Genomic DNA, 20656 nt, shown 5'->3' on the forward strand with positions numbered 1-20656 from the left:
ACAACAGTGAATTACACAGAAAAGTCATATACAAGTTTGGAAGTTTCTTAAACCCATCATGGGGTACTGCAGCCCCCCAGTAGGTCCTTGGGCCCCAGGCTAACAACACCCCTAGTGATCAGAAGACTCTGGGCTGGGTCTCAAGAAATCCCAACCTCAGCTCCATCCCGATGACCCCTGGAATGTGGGATAAGTCCTTTTCATCCTCTGACCTCAGTTGACCAGTCTGTAAAATGGGGAAAGGGTTGGTTTCAAGTGGCTATGGACCTTGAATAGGCCCCAAGCTCCCTCACACCTTCAGTCCAGAAGGGGATCCTGAGGAGGAGTTATTTTTATGGTCTTGACATTTCTTAGTACGTAATGTAGAATATCTGGATTCACACATGCCAGTGCCATCATTACAAATGAAATAGAGGTCCATCGGTGCCTGGGACTTGACAAAGGATGGACAGGGAGTCAGAGTGGATACCAAGGAAAACCCAGGGTCCCCTGACTCCATGTCCTGAACTTTTGTTCCCTCCTACACACCACTCCTCTGCTCCTGTCTTCTCTCCTAGAATCCTCAATTACCCATCAGCACTCCACCATCCAGGAATTTCTCTCAACCCCTTCCTGACTTTGTTTATATGATTTTGCTCCCTGCTGGTTAACGGAGGACAGCCTGGGACATGTCCTTAAACTTCTTCCTGAGCCAGCTCCCTGGGGACCCTCGCCCCTCAATGGAGGAAGTGCGGCTGCTTGAGAACGGGTATGGTTTTATTTGCCAAGATGCTGGGCTATCAACCTCTGCTGGCTGAGGGACCTTGCGCCAGCGCCCTGCTCCTCTCTGAGCCTGTTTGTCAGTTACTTGGAAAAGCGTTCAATTCGCTGTTTCTGGAGAGGAAATGCACCCTCATGCTAGAGGCAGCAATAACAAAGATAGTACCTGTATAGTAATAGGGGCTGTTTATGGAGTTCTTACTATGTGACTGGCACCATTCTAAGCACTTAACATATAGTTCACTGTTTTTACATTCAAGATTCTTATGCAAGCCTCACAGCAACCCAATTAGGTACGTGCTATTAAAAGTCACACTTGTCTACATTCTTGTAGACAAGAATACCGATGCCCAGAGAGGTTAAGTCACTCGCCTAATATAACACAGCAAGTAAATGACGGAACTGGGATCCCTAACCAAGTCTGTATGACTATATACAGCTAGTTTTCTCTTAATCCCAGGGAGAGTTCTAACCGACGGAGGTAGCTGTATTTGGGATTCATTAGTCCTAATTAGGACTAATTAAGAGCCTCATTTGGGCGGAGAGGCCACCTAGGTACGTAATGTCTCCAAAGACGGCGGTGACACTAGCTGAAGCAGGCGTGGGAATCATTCGCGTTCCCGCGAGCAGCCGTTTAACGGCACAGCCCTCTGACTGTATCACTTCCGTAGTATATTTGCATATTCAGCAAACGGACGACGGGACGTCAGCGTCGACGCGGTGACGTCAGGGAACGCCCCTGCAGTTACCCCCGAGCGTGCGTACGTACGCGAGCACGCCCGGCGACGAGTGGGCGGGAGAGGAGGGAGCGATTAGAGGAGCCCCGCCCAGTCCGCAGAGTTGCGCGTGCCCCGTGCGACCGCCAAGATGGTGGTGGGCGCGTTCCCTATGGCGAAGCTGCTATACTTGGGCATCCGGCAGATCAGCAAGCCGCTTGCCAACCGCATTAAGGAGGCCGCCCGGCGAAGCGAGTTCTTCAAGACCTATATCTGCCTTCCGCCAGCTCAGCGTGAGTCTGACCCCACGTCCCTCCAACCTTTCCATTCTCCAATCCCTCTCAGGTGGTTGCTCAGGGGAGGGACTTCTTTTCACGACCAATCACAGCCCGAACCGGCAAAGTCTTGCAGCCAATAGGAAGGGCTCCTGGGATAAGGGCACACAGATAGTCCAATTGTAAGGGCGGGAGTGGGGTAAGAGACGGGGCAGCTGTTGAAAATACCGGCCAGTGGAGGAAAAGAGCGCGTGGAGACTGAGGTCTAGGCGAGCCAATAGTTTGGGGGACAAGAGTAGTTTGGGCGGGGCATTTCAGGGGCCTAGCAGAGGAGGGACAAGACGGGGTCATTTGCCAGGCCATCCTTAGGCGCCTTGGCTTCCAAAACTCCACCCGGTGCCTCAGTTTTCCTCCTGTCCTGGGATGTGAGAGGTGCTTGTGTGGCATCCATTTAGGACATCGGTTTGCCCCAGTTACACTCGGGGAAATATGTCTGGATTAGAAGCGTAGCTGGGATCTGGGTACGTGGCCTGGGAATCTGGCAAAAGGGTAATTTTAACCAGAGTGGATACTCATTCCTCTATTCATTAACCCACTGATACACCGTGTTTGTTAATTCATTCAGTAGACAGGCCGTGCTGGCTTTTTGCTGGGTACTGGGAGACACACTCATGACCCTTTGTTGTCAACCCACAGTGGTCAGGTTGGTGGGAACTTTGGAGCTCATCGAGGCCACCTGACACGGGCGTAATGCCAGGAAGTCTAGAAAGGGCAGCCTGAGCTGAGATCACAAGGGCATAGTAAACTCAAAATATAAGCTGCTTTAAAAAGATGAACTATATGCTGGAGTCCTGTAGGAGCATAGAAGAAGAACATTTAACAATTTGCTGGGCCAGAGAACTACCATTCATCCATTCATCCATCCATTACTTCCTTTAGCTAGTATTTTCTGTGCATCAGCTCTTGCCTGGCCTTGTGCTGGGCAGTGTTGGTGAAATAGCAGGGACCAAGTCTGTGCCCTCAAGGAGCTCACAGTTCAGTGGGGACAGACCCATCCTGCAAGAGTGGCCACTCAGAGTGGGCCGAGCTGGAATGGGAGAGCCCACCAGATGCCTGACCTGGCTTAGGGTTCAGGTAGGGCTTCTTGGCAGAGGACACCTCTGAGCTGGAACCTGAAGGGTGAGGAGAACCTCACCAAACAACGCAGGAACAGGGATGATGTTGAAGGAGAGGGAGGAACATGTGCAAAAGTCCGATGGTTCAGGGGAGCACACCATTTTCCCTTATAAATTTGGGTGTTTAAAGTTTGCTTTCCAGGGCCTACAATTCTTAGTCCGTTGGTGTTTGGTGGGCCCTCTGCCAGAGTTGCAGATCTTAGGTTGGAAAAAGTGCTTGATTGCACAGTTACCAAGTGCTTTCATATCGGCTATCTCATCTGACTCTCACACTATTTTGTACCCATGTCAGAGAGGGGGAAAGCCTTCCCCTGGTTTAGAGAAGAGAAAACGAAGGCCTTGAGAGCAGGAGTGAATTGCTGAGGTCGTGCATGAGTTTGTGCCATAGGCAGGACTTAAATCCTGTACTGTGGATTCCCAGAGCTAGTTTTTGTTTCTACCGCTGCCTTTCTCCCAAACACTGTGATATGTCTTAGCATTGTGGTTTAGAAAGTGGCTTGAGTTAGACTGACATGGGTTCCAGTCTGGGCCCCACCCCTTCCCAGCTGGGTAGCTTTGGGCAAATCAGTGAACCCCTCTGAGATTCAGCTTCTTTTTCTGTATAGTGCGTATTAATAATAGCAACAGTTAATGCGCACTCACTTTGTGCCAGGCAGTGTGCTAAGCACTGCACAGGCCTTCCAGCATCAAATCCTCACAAATTATCATGAGATAGATTGTTGTTATTCCCATTTTGTGTACTATATACTATATGAGCACTTATACTATGAATGATACATTGTTATGAGGAGTAAGTGGATATACACTATTAAGTCAGTGGTTGGCACTGACCTGTGGCTATTGTGTAGATGTTGTGAATGCAGCAGACAAGAAGAGGCAAACATTCTTGTCCTCAGGGCCATTACATTCTGGGCAAGCAGTGAGGAAGCCAGACAAACAAAATTAATAGTTAAAAACATGAAGTATATTAGATAGCAGTAACCGCTCTGGAGAAAACATCAGGGATGCAGAAGGAGTATTTGGAGGCAGGTTGTAAGTTTACATAGGATGATCAGAGAGACCTCACTGAAAATACGAGAAGGAGAAGAGGGAGCAAGCAGTACAGGTATCTGGGGAAGAACATTCTAGCCCACAGGTTCTGCACATGCAAAGACCCTGAGGTGCGAGTGTGCCGGGTATGTTGGACAAACAGTGAGCTGAGAGACTAAGTGGAGACTGAGGGCAGAGGGGAAACCTGTGGTGATGGGAAAGGGGGACAGATCGTGCAGGGCCCGTGGGCCAGCACAAGTGCTTTGGCTTTACTGAGTGGATGGCACTCACTGGAGGGTCTGAGCAAAGGAGGGACAGGATCTGCATTGTATTTTAATAGGATCCATTTGGCAATCGTAGGGTGAGGATGGATGCAGGGAGGAGGCGACCACAGTGGTCCAGGTGAGAGGCGGATGGGGAAGAGAGGTCAGATTCCAGAGAAATTTTTCCCCCTAACTCTTCTTAAAATTCCAAACCCACAGAAAAGTGGAAAGAAAGAATGGCGTAGTCATCAGTTACATACCCTTTACCACCTATTTCATCTGTTATTAGCCTTCAACAAATTTTCCATGTCTTTGCTCTTGTATATGTATGCGTGTATGTATGTATACACATTTTGTTCCCGTGAACAATTTGAAAATAAGTTGTGAACATGACACTTCACTCCTAAATATTTCAGCATGTATCACCTAAGAACAAAGACTTTCTGTATAGTACAGTGTCAATGTTATACCTGAGAATTTTAACATCAATAACTATAATCGTATTCTGATTTCTCCACTTGTCCGCAAAATGCCCTTTTCACTGTTTACTATTATTATTATTATTATTTTTAATCGAGGGTCTGCTCAAGTATCATGCGCTGCATTTGATTATCATGCCTCTTCAGTATCCTTTAATCTACAGCAGGGCTTGGTAATCTGGCCCACTGCCTTTCTTTGTAAATAAAGTTTTATTGGAATACAGCAGCTTGTATTTGTTTGCATAGTGTATGTGGCTGCACAGTTGGGTTTGTATGGCCCACAAATCTAAAATGTTTACTCTGTGGCCCTTTACGGAAAATGTTTGCTGACCCTGCTCTTTCTTGTTTTTCCTGCCATTATCATTTGGAAGAGTCCAAGCCAATTGTCCCTTAGAGCGTCGCACAATCTGGAGTTTTCTGATCGTTTCCTCTGATTGGATTCATGTTGAGCATCTTTGGCAGGAACACAGACATGATGGTGTGTCCTAAGGACATCACCTCAGGGGGCTCCTGCTGTCTGTTGCTTCCGTCATTTGTGATGGTAACTTGGAGCCCTTGGTTAAGGTGGTGACCACTAAAAGAACCTTTCCTTTTCCCCTTAGTAATGAATAACCAGTAGATTTGTGTGGAAGGTAGAGCTGGCAGGATTTCCTGTGGATTGGGTGTGACATGGCAGACTGGAGGAGGGGCAGTTTGCATAGAAAGGACCAGGAGCTCAGTCCGGGGCAGGTTTAGGTGGAGATGCTGTTAGATACTGGAGCGCACTGACTTGAATCTTTACACGTCTTCTCTTATGTTGTTATTGTCTTCACACTGCTAATTGCCCTTTGCTTTGGCCCCCAGCCCGTGCGATTAGAATTTCTCAGAGCCAATAGCAGCCTTGTGTTCTCTGGGGTCAGGCCTCCCGAGCTGACTAACACATCCAGCATCAGTACCTTTGGCTCGGGTTCTTTAGGCTCAGCAGGGGAAGCCCGGTTGTCTGGGTTCTCACAGGAGAGGCTGGAGCGGTAGGTGTATCTGCCTGAGGAAAGAACAGTAAATGCCAGAAGCATAACTTATTGATGATGCACTGTGTTGCGGAGGCAAGCATCTTTTTAAACAAAGATTTCTGGGGGAGGGACAAATAAAAGAGGTTGGTGATGCGGGGAGGTTGAAGCCACTCTTGCAGAGTGCACTGCTGACACTTCCTGGGGAGCTGTGGGATCGCTCTGGGCAGTGGGAGGATTCCGGTTCATTTCTGCTTATTCCTTTGGAGTGTACTGTCATTATTGTTTACCACTCACAGGAGGCAGAATAATGCCCCCACAAAAAAAAAAAAAAAAAGCAAAATGGCCACATCCTAATCCCTAAGCTGTTGAATGTGTTACCTTACACAGCAAAGGGGACTTCACAGATGTGACTAAATCAAGGATTGGGGATAGGGAGGTTATCCTGGGTTATCCAGGTGGGCCCGATGTAGTCACAAGGGTCCTTAGAAGTTAAAGAGGGAGACAGGAAAGGGAACGATTTGAAGATGTTACCCTGTTGGCCTTGAAGATGGAGGAGGGGCCAGGAGCCAAGGAATGCAGGTGGCCTCTAGAAGCTGGAAAAGGCGAGGAAATGGATTGTCCTCTAGAGCCTCCGGAAAGGAACTCTCCCCTGCTGACACCTGAGTTTAGCCCAGTGAGACCCATTTTGAACTTCTGATCTCTGGATCTGTAGATAATAAATTAGTGTTGTTTTAAGCCACTACGTTTGTGGTCATTTGTTACAGAAGCAATAGGACACTAATACGCCACATGACTCTTTCAGGTTGCTGGCCTAATTTTTTCCGAAGTGCTTAACTCTGTGCTCATTCTTCGGTGTTTAGGCCTTGGAGTTAGTTTCAGTTTTCTATTGCTGAAGAGCAATCTGACCCAAAGCTTAGTGGCTTAAAACAGTAGCCCTTTCACTCTCTCTCTCAGTTGTGTGGCCTGACTGGGCTCAGCTGGGCAGTTCTTCTGCTGGGCTTGCTGGGTGGTTTCTCATGGGGTGTGGTCAGAGGGCAGCTGGGGCTGAAGTCCTCAGGAGGCTCGACTGGGATGTTGAAACGACCAGTTCCCTCTCTCCCTCTCAGTGTTGTCTCAGGATCTCTTCTCCATATGGTCTCCAGCAGGGTAGCTGAATTTTTTACATCGTCACTCAGGGCTCCCAAAAGCCAGATTTCCAGGAGGCAAGAAGCAGAAGCTGCAGGCCTTTTAAAAGTGAGACCTGGAATTGCACTGTCATTTCCACCACATTCTGTTGGTCAGAGCAGCTCTGGCACAGATGAGAGTGAGTGTGGCAGGGGACTGCACAGGCAGTCTACAGCAGGGTGGATACGGTTGGGTTTGAATCTTCACACTACTTACTTGCTGTGTGACTTTGAGCAAGTATCTTGACCTCTCTGAGCCTTAGTTTCTCTATTTGTCAAATGAGGGTAATAGAACTCATTTCCTGGGATTGTTCTGAGGATGTAAGAAGAAGCAGTGACTATCAAGGCCTGGCTCACACAGATCATGCATATCTGGTTGTTAGTACTGGCTGTGGGCACATATAGAATTTGTTCTTATCATATGTGGGTATTACTACCCAGAAGCTAAAACCTGCTTCCACATAAAGGCTTCCTGCACTCAGATCCATGCTCTGGTATGTGTTCTGGGTAACTCAGTGTGCCTTTCTGTTCCTCAGTTTCCTCCTCTGTATAGTATAGTATCACATCATAGGTCTGATGGGAGGATCTATTATGTGCACAAATACCCTAAGTATAGGCCTGGCACTTTCTAAGTTCAGTAAACAACAGTGTGGCTGAGTAGATAAGAACCTGGCCTCTGAAGCTGGGCTGCCTGCATGTGAATGCCAGTTCTGCCACCTTCTGTATGCGCCTGGGCCAGTTATTTAACTTCTCTGGTCCTCAGTTTTGTTGTCTATAAATTGGGTTGTTAGGTTGATTCTGTGAGTTAATATCCATAAAGCATTAAATAGTGGCCCTTAAGCGCTGCATAAATGTTTGTTGAATGTATAGAAATGTCAGGCATCATTGTTATTTATCATCATCATTTTATTTTATTTTTTTCTTGACTTTTTTTTTTTTTTTTTTAGTTTTTATTGGGGAATATTGAGGAACTGTGTGCTTCTCCAGGGCCCATGAACTCCAAGTTGTTGTCCTTCAATCTAGTTGTGGAGGGTGCAGCTCACTGGCCCATGGGGGAATAGAACCAGCAACCCTGTCATTCAGAGCTTGCGCTCTAACCACCTGAGCCACCCGGTTGCGCCCCCTTGCCCCATCATCATTTTAATGCTAAACCTTCTAACGTCCTTCTCGGTGCCCACTCCCGGGTCCTCTGTCGCGGCCAAGCAGTCAGTACTTCAAGCTGTACGAGTAGATGATGTTGTCCCTCTTCCTCAGTCAGGCCTCACAGGCTTACATCAGACGGAACGGGCTGGGCTTTCATGGGAACATTTCTAACTAGCGTGGGGCAATGATTATGTTTGTCTGATTAAGCGCTGGGCTTGGAGTTATATTTCTGAGTAAAGAAAAGTGACACAGTCAACCAGACAGAGGGCAGTGTTGCTGAGTAGAGAGCCTCACATTACCTAATACTGCATAAAATATTTAAAGCATCCTTTGAAATGAATGGGTGTACCAACAAGGAGAAAAAGGACTCCTCCCAGAGCAAGGAGAAAGCAAGGGTAAAGAGCTGAGACGGGGTGTGAGCACTGAAGCTGCCTGATACTCCAGTGACACTGACAAATCCACATAGCCTTGGGGACAGGGGCTATGCTGTGGGAAAACTGGCCAGGGGACTGCCTTGTGCAAAACCAGGTCCTGGGAAAGGTACCCCTCAGGGGAAGGGTGAACTAGAGAAAACCCACCCTGCGAAGAAGGCATGTAGTCTTAGATCTAGGTGGAGATGGAAAAAAATCTTAGAATTTGTGGCCACTGACTGTCCCTCATATGGGTTTGGGCCTGAATTATACTCTTTGAAAGGTCCTGGAAGCAGCAGGCTGAGAATGAACCTGGGTCTGTGTGACCCTGAGCTCCTGGTAAGGACAACAAACCCTCTCTGCAGGAGTGTCCCCTCTGCCAGGGGCTTAGAGAATTCCTTCAACCAGAGTTCTGGCACAGAGGAGCTCGTGATAAAAAATTATGTACCTTACAGAGACGTGGGCACCATGAGTGAGAGTCAGCGGCACAAGACATGGCAGATCAAGACCTGCAAACACTGCAGATATTGGAATAATCAGAGGTGGAGATAAAATACTTGTGTTTATATATGAAAAGGATACAATAGGAGGAATATGAAACATAAGTACAATAAAAAAAATAGCAGGAAGTTAGAAAAAGAACCAAATAAAACTTCGAGAAATGACAAATACAGAAATTGATGTTCAGAACTCAGTAGAAGGACTAAAGATATACCAGATTAAATACAGCTGTCTGGAGGATCGATCACTGATAGCTGATCTGAAGGGACAAACGGGAGCTTTGTGAGGTGCTGCCCTTAGGTGCCCAGGAGTGCCACCTGCAGTCCCTGATGGGTCCATCTGGGGAAGAGCTGGGCATTTTTATCTTTAACATTCTCCAGAGGATTCTCCTGTACATGAGTATTTGAAAATCACTTCCCCGGAGCCTGTAATCTCCAGAGCACCACATCAGTCATGGTGACAGCCGGGTTGCTGCTGGTGACCTCTAAATGGTTTTTATTATGCTCTCCTGTTAAGGAAACATTTTTGAGCATCGTATGTATACATGTATGTATGTATGTGTATAGTTATTTGGCAGCCATGTATAGTGCTAGCATATAATACTGTGCATGTATTATGTGCATTTAAAAACACAAAAATTAGAAGGGTTGAAATTGATATTTTTAAAATAAAATTTTTATTTTATATATTCATGGCCCACCAGATATTTTTGCTCTCACTAAAAATGTTTTCTTGTGCATTGTTAAATGCATTTGGAAACCCTTGGTGCAGCCCTCCGTGAGAGCCTGGTTTTGACATTTTTGTGTATGGCTGTCACAGCTGGCAAAGACCTAACTAAGGCACAGAGATCCAGATGAGAGCAGTGTGCCGTCAGCTGCATTTTCTCCTGCTGTTCATTTTTCAGTCCCACCTTCATATGTGAAGACTTTTGCTTTTGTTGGAATTTGCTTGTGCTGGCATTATTATGTAAGTCTTCAGTTCTAGGTTCAGAGCAGTTTTTTGTTTTTCTTTGGTTTTTGTTTTTTTGTTTTTTTATTGGGGAAGGGGAACAGGACTTTATTGGGAAACAGTGTGTACTTCCAGGACTTTTTTCCAAGTCAAGTTGTTGTCCTTTCAGTCTTAGTTGTGGAGGGCGCAGCTCAGCTCCAGGTCCAGTTGCCATTGTTAGTTGCAGGGGGCGCAGCCCACCATCCCTTCCGGGGAGTCGAGGAATTGAACCAGCAACCTTGTGGTTGAGAGCCTGCGCTCCAACCAGCTGAGCCATTTGGGAGCTCAGCGGCAGCTCAGCTCAAGGTGCCGTGTTCAATCTTAGTTGCAGGGGGCAGAGCCCACCATCCCTTTGCGGGACTCAAGGAATCGAACTGACAACCTTGTGATTGAGAGCCCACTGGCCCATGTGGGAATCGAACTGGCAGCCTTCGGAGTTAGGAGCCATGGAGCTCTAACCGCCTGAGCCACCGGGCCGGCCCAGGAGTTTTTTTTAAGAAGCTCCTGTGTGAAGGAGGTTACAGATTTGCTCTTGCGGGCGCTCACCCGATCTCTCTGGTGGAGGGGCAGCAGCTCGGGAGTCCCAGGGACATGGGAAAGGACTGAGCTGTGTGGCTTCGGGGCAGGAGCTGTAGGGAGGGAGCCATTTTTGTCTCTGTATGGAGCCTGACACGTGTGGCCTACAGGAGGGTGCCATCTTTTCAGTGTTAAGCCCTCCCCCAAAGGGCCAAGTCTGGGACTGCAGTGGTCCGGTGGAATCTGTGCATGTGCACCGCCTTAGTGACGCCCTTGGTCCCCACCCGCTGCATAGCTGGCACTACATTGCCCAGGACACTCTTGACTGCTGGATTGCTGGTCCCACCCCACAGGCTGCGAAAGCCTTTTTTGCAGCTGTGGACAGCCCGTGGTGGCCCGGGAAATACTTGCTGGTGGGCAGTGACCCAAGACCTGCACCACAGTGTCTCTTGGGCAGCTCTCGGGGACCTCTGGGCCTGAGATGGGTGGTGGCTGGCCTGGGTTTTCTCAGAGCATTTTTGCAGGGTGGTCGTAGGCCCAGCACCTGTCTGGTCCGGGAGCTGAGACTGCATTGATTTTGTAGTAACCACCAACTGCACCCTTTAGCTCCCTGGAACCCTGCCCACCTAGAGCTGCATTTCCAGGGGCACTCTCGGTTCCTGGGTGGCCCACCCCACCCCACAAGCCTCAGAGGCCTTTTATAGCCCCTGATGGCCTGGGGAAATTTTGGTGGTAAACAGTGACCCAAAACCTGCGCTGCAGCCACTCGGGGCTAGCCGGAGGCAAGTGGTAGCTGGCCTGGTGCTCTAAGGGCGTTTCACCTAGTGGTCATAGTGCACGCACTGCCCCAAGGCAAGCAGGGCAGTATGAAGTGATCACAGGCTGGGCACTGGCGTAAGAACTGAATCTGCATTAACTTTGTAAAAACCACCACCAGCCACATTTCCTGATTCCCTGGGACTCTGCCCCGCCCAGCTAGTGCTGCATCGCCGAGGGCTCTCTCAGCACCAGGTCAGCCAGCCGGGCCGTTCACTTAAGGAGGCTCTTTCAACGTCTGGGCCTTGCGGGTAGCTTGTGGGTGGCAATAGGCCAACGGGACCTTGGACCTTTTGCTAAGCTGCCTCTGACCTATTACTGATGGCAGCTGGCCTTGGTTCATAGTGAGGCTACCCCCACACACCTTAAGGTCCAGCACAGGCAGCAGCCAATCACATATAGCTTTGAGGCTCCTACCAGGTGGCCGTGGGCTGGTCACAGGGAAGGCTGAAATTGGCCTGCACAGGTGCTCCACCCGAGAGACACTAGAAACAACATACCCAGAGGCCAGCTTCAGACCACACCAGAGTACTACCTGGTTAGCCGCACAGGGTCACACCCAAAGTGTGTGTGGGGGTGTCAACAGGCACAAGCACCCATGGGAGCGAATCCTCCTCTGAGGGGTCAGCCTCCACGCAGCAGCTCATACACAGTGGGCATAGCCAATCCCCACAGTCAGTCAGCCTGGGATTCAGTCCCACCCACAGACATGCCAAAAGCAATCAAGTCTCAATTACAACCAGAGAACACACTCAAGGGATGCTCCTGGAACACATGCACAGGACATCAGGGTGACTGCATCACTGGACCATGCAGGACACATACTACATAAGGCCACCCAGCAAAGACTGAGACATAGGAGATCTACCTCATACATAGAAGCAAGCACAGAGAGGCAGCCAGAATAAGGAAACAAAGAAACATGTCCCAAATAAGAGAAACCTCCAGAAATAGAACTAAATGAAATGGAGGCGAACAACCTACGAGAGACAGAGTTTAAAACACTGATTATAAGAATGCTTAAGGAACTTGGTGAGAATGTCAACAAGGAGATAGCAAACATAAAGAAGAACATAGAAACCGTGAAAAAGAACCAGTCAGAAAGAAAGAATATACTAGAAGGAATCAGCAGCAGATTAGATGAAGCAGAGGATTGAATCAGCAAGTTAGAAGATAAGGTAGCATAAAACACCCAATCAGAACAACAACAACAACAAAAATTTAAAACAAAGATAGTTTGAGGAACCTGTGGTACAACATCAAGCGTAACAACATTTGCATTATGGGAGTACCAGAAGGAGAAGAGAAGGAGCAAGGGATTGAGAACCTATTTGAAGAAATAATGACTGAAAACTTCCCTAACCTGACAAAGGAAATAGACATACAAGCCCAGGAAGTGCAGAGAGTCCCAAACAAGATGAACCCAAACAGGCCCACACCAGGACACATAATGATTAAAATGACAAAGGTTAAAGACAGAGATAATCCTAAAAGCAGTAAGAGAAAGACAACTAGTTACTGACAAGGGAGCTCCCATAGACTATGAGCTGATTTCTCAACAGAAACTCCCTGACAGAAGGGAGTGGTAGGAAATATTCAAAGTGATGAAAAACAAGGCTCTACAACCAAGACTATTCTACTCAGCAAGGCTATCATTTAAAATTGAAGGGGAGATAAAGAGCTTCCCAGACCAAAAATAAAAATGCTAAAAGAATTAATTACTACTAAGCCAGTATTACAAGAAATGTTAAAATGACTTCTTTAAGCAGAAGAAAGGAGAAAACAAATGAAGATAAAAAATATAAATAATAAAATGGCTATAATTATGTACCTATCAATAATCACTTTAAGTGTAAGTGCATTAAGTGCTCCAATCAAAAGACATAGGGTAGCTGCATGGATAAGAAAACCCATGCGTATGCTGTCTACAAGAGACCCACCTCAGATCGAAACACACACAGACTGAAAGTAAAGGGATGAAAAAAGACATTTCATGCAAATGGAAATGAGAAAAAAAGTGGGGTAGCAATACTTATATCAAACAAAATATACTTTAAAATGAAGACTATAATAAGAGACAAAGAAGTATATTGCATAATAATAAAGGGATCAATCCAACAAGAGGACATCACCTTAGTAAACTTTCATACACCCAACATAGGAGCACCTAAAAATATCTAAATATATAAAGCAAATATTGACCGACATAAAGGCAGAGAACAACAATAACACAATCATAGGGGACTTTAACACCCCACTGACACCAATGGACAGATCTTCCAGACAGAAAATCAACGTGGAAACAGTGGCCTTAAATGACACTAGACTAGATAGATTTAATTGATATTTTTAGAGCATTTCACCCTCAAACAGCAGAATATACATTCTTTTCAAGTGCACATAGGACATTTTCCAAGATAGACCCTATGTTGAGCCACAAAACAAGTCTCAATAAATTTAAGAAGATTTAAATCGTATAAAGCGTGTTCTCTGACCACAATGGTATGAAACTAGAAATCAATTACAAGAAAAAAACTGAAAAATGCACAAACACATGGAGACTAAATAACATGCTACTAAATAATGAAAGGGTTAGCAATGAGGTCAAGGAAAAAATCAAAAGATACCTTGAGATAAATGAAAATGAAAATGCAGGGCAGCCAGATGGCTCAGTTGGTTAGAGTGTGAGCTCTTAACCAACTACGTTGCTGGTTCAATTCCCGCATGGGATGGTGGGCTGCGCCCCCTGCAACTAAGATTGAAAACGGTGACTGGACTTGGAGCTGAGCTGTGCCCTCCACAACTAGATTGAAGGACAACGATTTGACAACGATTGGAGCTGATGGGTCCTGGAAATACACACTGTTCCCCAATATTCCCCAATAAAAAAATTAAATAAAAAAAAACCCGCAATGGCCCAAAATCTATGGGACACAGTGAGAGCAGCCCTAAGGGAAATTCATAGCAATGCAGGCCTACCTAAAGAAATAAGAAAAATCTCAAATCAACAGTCTGTCTTTACACCTAAGGGAACTGGAAAAAGAGCAGCAAACAAAGCCCAAAATGAGTACAAGGAAGGAAATAATAAAGGTCAGAGCAGAAATAAATGAAATAGAGGCTAAAAAAACAAAAGATCAATGAAACGAAGAGCTGGTTTTCTGAAACAGTAAACAAAATTGACAAACCTTTAACCAGACTCATAAAGAAAAAAAGAAAGAGGATCCAAATAAAAGCAGAAATGAAAGCGACTACAGACTACGACTACAGACACCACAGAAATACAAAAAGAATTTAAGAAAATACTACGAGCAACTCTACGCCAACAAATCAGACAATCTGGAAGAAACGGATAAATTCCTAGAAGCATACACTCTTCCAAGGTGAATTGAAAAGAAACAGAAAATCTGAACTGGCCAATTATTACCAACAAAATTGAATCAGTAATCAACAAGCTTCCAACAAACAAAAGTCCTGGACCAGACTGCTTCACAGGTGAATTTTACCAAACATTCAAAAAAGAATTAACATCAATTGTGCTCAAACTATTCCAAAAAATCCAGAATGAGGGAAGGCTCCCAAGTTCATTTTACTATGCCACCATTACCCTGATCCCAAAACCAGACAAAGACGTTACAAAAAAAGAAAACTATAGGCCGATATCCCTAATGAACCATAGATGCAGAAATCCTCAACAAAATATTAGCAAGCTGAATTCAGCAATACGTTAAAAAGATCATACACTACAATCAAGTGGGATTCATTCCTGGTGTGCAAGTTTGGCTCAGTATCCACAAATCTGTTAATATAATATACCATATCAAAAAATGGAAAATAAAAATCATATGGTCATATCAATGGACGCAGAAAAAGCATTTGGCAAAATCCACCCATTTATGATAAAAACTCTTCAGCAAAGTGGGAATAGAAGGAACATATCCCAACATAACAAAGGCCAAATATGACAAACCCACAGCTAACATTATGCTCAATGGGGAAGAGCTAAAAGCACTCCCCTTAAAATCAGGAACCAGACAAGGATGCCTACTTTCACTTTTATTCAGTAATAGTACTGGAAGTTCTGGTCACAGCAATCAGACAAGTAAACGAAAAGGTATCCAAATGGGAAAGGAGGAAGTAAAATTGTCATTACTTGCAGATGACATGATACTGTATATAGAGAACCCCAAAGATTACACACACACACAAAAAGCTATTGCAACTGATAAATGAATTTAATGAAGTAGCAGGATACAAAATTAATATTCAGAAATCGGTTGCAATTTTATATGCTAATAATGAACTATCAGAAAGAAATTAAGAAAACAGTCCTATTTACAATCACATCAAACAAGCATACTTAGAAATAAATTTAACCAAGGAAGTAAAAGGCCTGTACTCAGAAAATTATAAGACATTGAAGAGAGAAATTAAAGAAGATACAAATAAATGGAAACATATACCATGCTCATGGATAGGAAAAATTAATACAGTTAAAATGTCCAGGGCCGGCCTGGTGGCTCAGGCAGTTGGAGCTCCATGCTCCTAACTCCGAAGGCTGCCGGTTTGATTCCCACTTGGGCCACTGGGCTCTCAACCACAAGGCTGAGGGTTCAACTCCTCGAGTCCCACAAAGGATGGTGGGCTCTGCCCCCTGCAACTAAGATTGAACACGGCACCTTGAGCTGAGCTGCCTCCCAGATGGGTCAGTTGGTTGGAGTGCGGGCTCTCAACCACAAGGTTGTCAGTTTGATTCCTCGAGTCCCGCAAGGGATGGTGGGCAGTGCCCCCTGCAACTAAGATTGAACACGGCACCTTGACCTGAGATGCCGCTTAGCTCCCGGATGGCTCAGTTGGTTGGAGCACGTCCTCTCAATCACAAGGTTGCCGGTTTGACTCCTGCAAGGGATGGTGGGCTGCGCCCCCTGCAACTAGCAACGGCAGCTGGATCTGGAGCTGAGCTGCACCCTCCACAACTAAGATTGAAAGGACAACAACTTGACTTGGAAAAAAAGGCCTGGAAGTACACAGTGTTCCCCAATAAAGTCCTGTTCCCCTTCCCCAATAAAATCTTTTAAAAAGAAATGCCCATAGTACCCAAAGCAATATATAGATTCAACGCAATCCCTATCAAAATACCAGTAGCATTTTTCACTAGAACAAACAATCCTAACATTTATATGGAAATGTAAAAGATCCCGAATAGCCACAGTAATCCTGAGAAAGAAGAACAAAGCTGGAGGTATCATGCTACCTGGTATCAAGTTGTACTACAAGTCCATAGTAATCAAAACAGGATGGTGTTGATTAAAAAACAGACACATTAGATCAATGGAACAGAATAGAGAGCCCAGAAATAATTCCATGCCTATATGGTCATTTAATCTATGACAAAGGAAGCAAGAATTTACATTGGGGTAAAGACAGTCTATTTAATAAATGGTGCTGGGAAAACTGGACAGATACATGCAAAAAAATGAAAATGGACCACCTTCTTATGCCATATACAAGAATAAACTCGAAATGGATTAAAGACTTAAATGTAAGATCTGCAACCATAAAAGTTCTAGAAGAACATGTAGGAAGCAAACTCTCAGACATTACCCATAGTAATATTTTTGTTGATATATCTCCTTGGGCAAGGGAAAACAAAAGCAAAACAAGTGGGACTATGTCAAACTAAAGATTTTTCACAGCAAAAGAAACCATCAACAAAACAAAAAGACATCCTACTGACTGGGAGAAGATATTTGCCAATGATACATCTGATAAGGGGTTGATATCCAAAATTCATAAAGAACTCATGTAACTCAACACCAAAATAACAATCCAATTAAAAAAGGGGCAGAGGACCTGAATAGATATTTCTCCAAAGAGGGCATACAGACGGTCAATAGATATATGAAAAGATGCTCAGAGTCACTAATCAGAGAAATGCAAATTAAAACCACAGGAGATAACATCTCACTCCTGTCAGAATGGCTAGCATCAGTAGATCAACAAACAAGTGTTGGTGAGGATGTGGAGAAAAGGGGACCCTCATGCACTGTTGGTGGGATTGCAGATTGATGCAGCCGCTGTGAAAAATAGAATGGAGTTTCCTCAAGAAATTAAAAATAGAACTACCTTATGACCCAACAATTCCACTCATGGGTATTGATACAAAGAAATCCAAAACACGAATTCAAAAAACTATATGCACCCTTATGTTTATTGCAGCGCTATTCACAATAACCAAGATATGGAGACAACCAAAATGCCCATCAGTAGGCGACTGGATAAATTGTGGTACATTTATACAATGCAGTATTACTCTGCCACAAAAAAGAATGAAATCTTACCATTTGAAACAACATGGATGGACGTAGAGGGTGTTATGCTAAGTGAAATAAGTCAGACTGAGAAAGACAAATATCATATCTCACTTATATGTGGAATTTAAAGAACAGAAGAAATGAGCAAAACAAATAGACTCATAGATACAGAGAACAAACTGATGTTTGCTAGACGGGAGGGGTTGGGGGATGGGTGAGAAAAGTGAAGGGCTTAGGAAGTACAAATTGGCAGTCACAAAATAGTCACGGGGATGTGAAATACAGTATTCGGAATATAATCAATGTAAAGACTATTAGGGTGTCAGATGGGTACTGGACTTACTGGGGGGATCATTTCATAGATTATATTAAGTGCCTAACCACTGCACTGTACAACTGAAACTAATATAATATTGAATGGCAACTGTAATATATATGTATATATGTACTCATAGGATGTAAAGTACAGCATAGGAAATATAGTCAGTAGTATTGTAATAGCTACGTATGATGTCAGGTGGGTAGTAGACTTGGTGGGTTATCACTTTGTGAGGGGTGTAAATGTCTAATCATTACATTGTTTAGTACACCTGAAACTTTAAAAAAAAAGAAGAAGGAGAAGAAGCCCATGTGTGACGGTTGGTTGATTTGCAACCTGAGAATATCCTAGAGAATCTATTTCCTCAGGCTGCATTATGTTATGTGGCCAGGAGAGGGCGCCTTTGTCACCCATTGGGCATCTGGGTGCTGCCCCTTGGGGTGATTGGCACCTGCTTGCTGAGAGGCGTTAGAGGCCATATCTCTGTAGTCGACCTCAGTATATCTCTTTATATGCCTAGTAAAGCTTAATTTCTTCTGTTCTCCTCCTGCCCTTCCTCCTTTTCCTCTTTTTCCTTCTTTTTCTTTCCCTTTCCTCCTCCTCCTTCAAACATAAACATAACCAGAAGTTCTGATATTTTCTCCCTATGCCCCAAAGAAAGACCGTGTCCGCCCCTTTGTTCACCCCTCCTTTAGACTCCGTGCTCAGTTTCTTAGAGGTTTTCCCGAATGTCTCGGCCACCCAGGTGTGCCTCTGCCCCCAAATGAGGTCTTATCCCCACTTTCAGTTTCTTGGCCCCTCCTCTTTTCCTGCTGCCCCGGCTGCAGCTGACCCCAACTCAGACCGCTAAGCCTCCACGTAGCTGCTGATTTGCTCAGAGCTCCCTCACTCCCCATTTTTCTTAAGCTGTCTTCAGGCTTCCAGACTCACCTGGGTCCTGGCTTTGATGAGTGTTCAGCCACAGCAGCTGCCCTCTTCTGAGGGCTCAGCACTCCCTGCTGAGTGTGTTGCCATTTTTATCTCTTTTCTTTTTAAAATTGAATCAAAGTTTATTTTACTTTTGGGTTTTATGGGGTTTTTTTCCTCCGAAGTTTTTGGAGGAGACATTAAATTTACAAAACTAATATATATTTATTGTGAAAGAAAGGCATAAATCAGTTTGTGCTCATCTCTAATTCATTGAAAACCCAGCCAATAAATCTTAATCAAACCTTAAATCAGAAGGATGTTTATTGGTGAAGTAAGGTGGCTCTGTTGGTTTGATGGCTTCGGGATGTCATTAGGGACCTGAGGACTCTTTCTGTCTCTACCATCTTTGTATTCAAGTAATAACTTTGCTCAAGGCCTCAGAAGGGCTGCTGTAGCTCCAGGTATCATGCCTTTATACTGCACTGTCCAAAGGGGGGAAGAAGGAGAAGGAGAAGAAGAAGAAGGGAGAAGGGAGAAGGGAGGAGAAGGAAGGAGGAGGAGGAGAAAGAGAGAGAGAGAATAACATGATGGGGGAACAGGGAAATGAGAGAGAGCTCTTCGAAGAGAAAAATCTTTTCTGAAGCTCCCAGGAGACTCCCCTCACTGCTAGTTGGCCAGAATGGAGTCACATACCACCCCTTGCTATATGGGAGGACAGGATGGTGATTGTCACTTCTAGAGTGTAATGACAGGAAAGAAGAGCTGTTAAGTAACCTGTCCGAGGGCGCGCAGGTGCTAAGTGGTAGAGCTAGAACCAGATTGTCTGGTTCTGGTTTGCACCATGGTGCTCAGTCCCATTCTTGGTCTCTGCAGACAGTTGTGCTGAGTCTTCCCACTAGAAATCAGTTCATGCACAAGCCTTGAACATGCCAATAACCCTGTGAGCGAGGGATTGTGATCCCCATTTAGAAAAAGAGGAAATGAAAAAAAAAGAAAAAGAAGAAATGGAGATGCATAGAGTTTAAGAAGCTTCCCCAAGGTCACACAGCAAGTAAACAGCAGAGCCATGACTTGAGCCCAGGACCACCCCACTCCAGAGCACACTAAGCTCTTAGCCTCTGTGTCAGCTGCTTCCCTTGTGCCTCTTAAATTCCCGGATGTTGTCTGTAGCACTAAGTTGTGCTGGTCTCTCCTGGTCGGAGTAGGAAGTAGAGGTGGCATTCTTTTCTGGGACAAGGACATGCGTCAGTCCATTAATAGGCTATATAATTCATTCATTCAACAAATTTTTATTTAGTGCCTGCTGTGTGCTAGGAAGTATGACTAATCATTAGTGAACAAAGCAGATAAAACTTTCTGTTCTCACAGAGATTACATTTGGGGGTATTAGTTACCTGCCTAGGGACTCCAGGGCAAAGAGGGGTTCTACCCACATTCCCAGGTTGAATCTCAGTGGTCCGGCTTGGGTCACATCCCCATCCTTGAGCCAGTCACTGAGAAAAGCAGTGCTCTGATTGGCCAGTCGGAGGGAGGGGGTTAGCCCCTACTGAATCCTTTGGACCGGGAGTTGGGAAGATGGGATTCCCCAAGATGCTTGGCAGGCAGGCCCAGTTATGGTCCCTCCCGTGACTGGTGCACTGTGCATCTCTACTGTCCCCGAAGGCAGTAATTAATGATGGATGAGGCCAAGTCTGTGGGTGGAAGCTACCGCTCTGCTTGTGGCACCGTAAGCCTATTAACACCTGGAACAGTGTTGAGTGGGAAGAAGCTGCAGCTGGCTGGAGCACAGCCAGGAAAGGCCAGCCAGGGCACGGACTGGCTCAAAGCTATGTTTACTCTGAATGATAATTTCTTAACTGATGGTAATGGTTTCTATTTATTATGTGTTGTGTGATC

At 45.3% G+C, this 20656-nt stretch overlaps 1 protein-coding gene across 1 annotated transcript in view; it reads left to right on the forward strand.

Annotated features, from left to right (window-relative positions):
* The first annotated feature begins 1536 nt into the window (after positions 1 to 1536).
* Positions 1537 to 20656, forward strand: part of OPA3 (outer mitochondrial membrane lipid metabolism regulator OPA3) — a 39881-nt gene continuing 20761 nt past the window's right edge. Inside the window, exon 1 of the mRNA XM_019754853.2 lies at positions 1537 to 1768. Coding sequence (XP_019610412.2) covers positions 1627 to 1768 — 142 coding nt within the window. The 5' untranslated portion in view covers positions 1537 to 1626. The remainder of the gene's footprint in view (positions 1769 to 20656) is intronic.

The sequence above is a fragment of the Rhinolophus sinicus genome, linkage group LG11 (genome assembly GCF_036562045.2).
Source record: "Rhinolophus sinicus isolate RSC01 linkage group LG11, ASM3656204v1, whole genome shotgun sequence".
Classification (NCBI taxonomy): domain Eukaryota; kingdom Metazoa; phylum Chordata; class Mammalia; order Chiroptera; family Rhinolophidae; genus Rhinolophus; species Rhinolophus sinicus.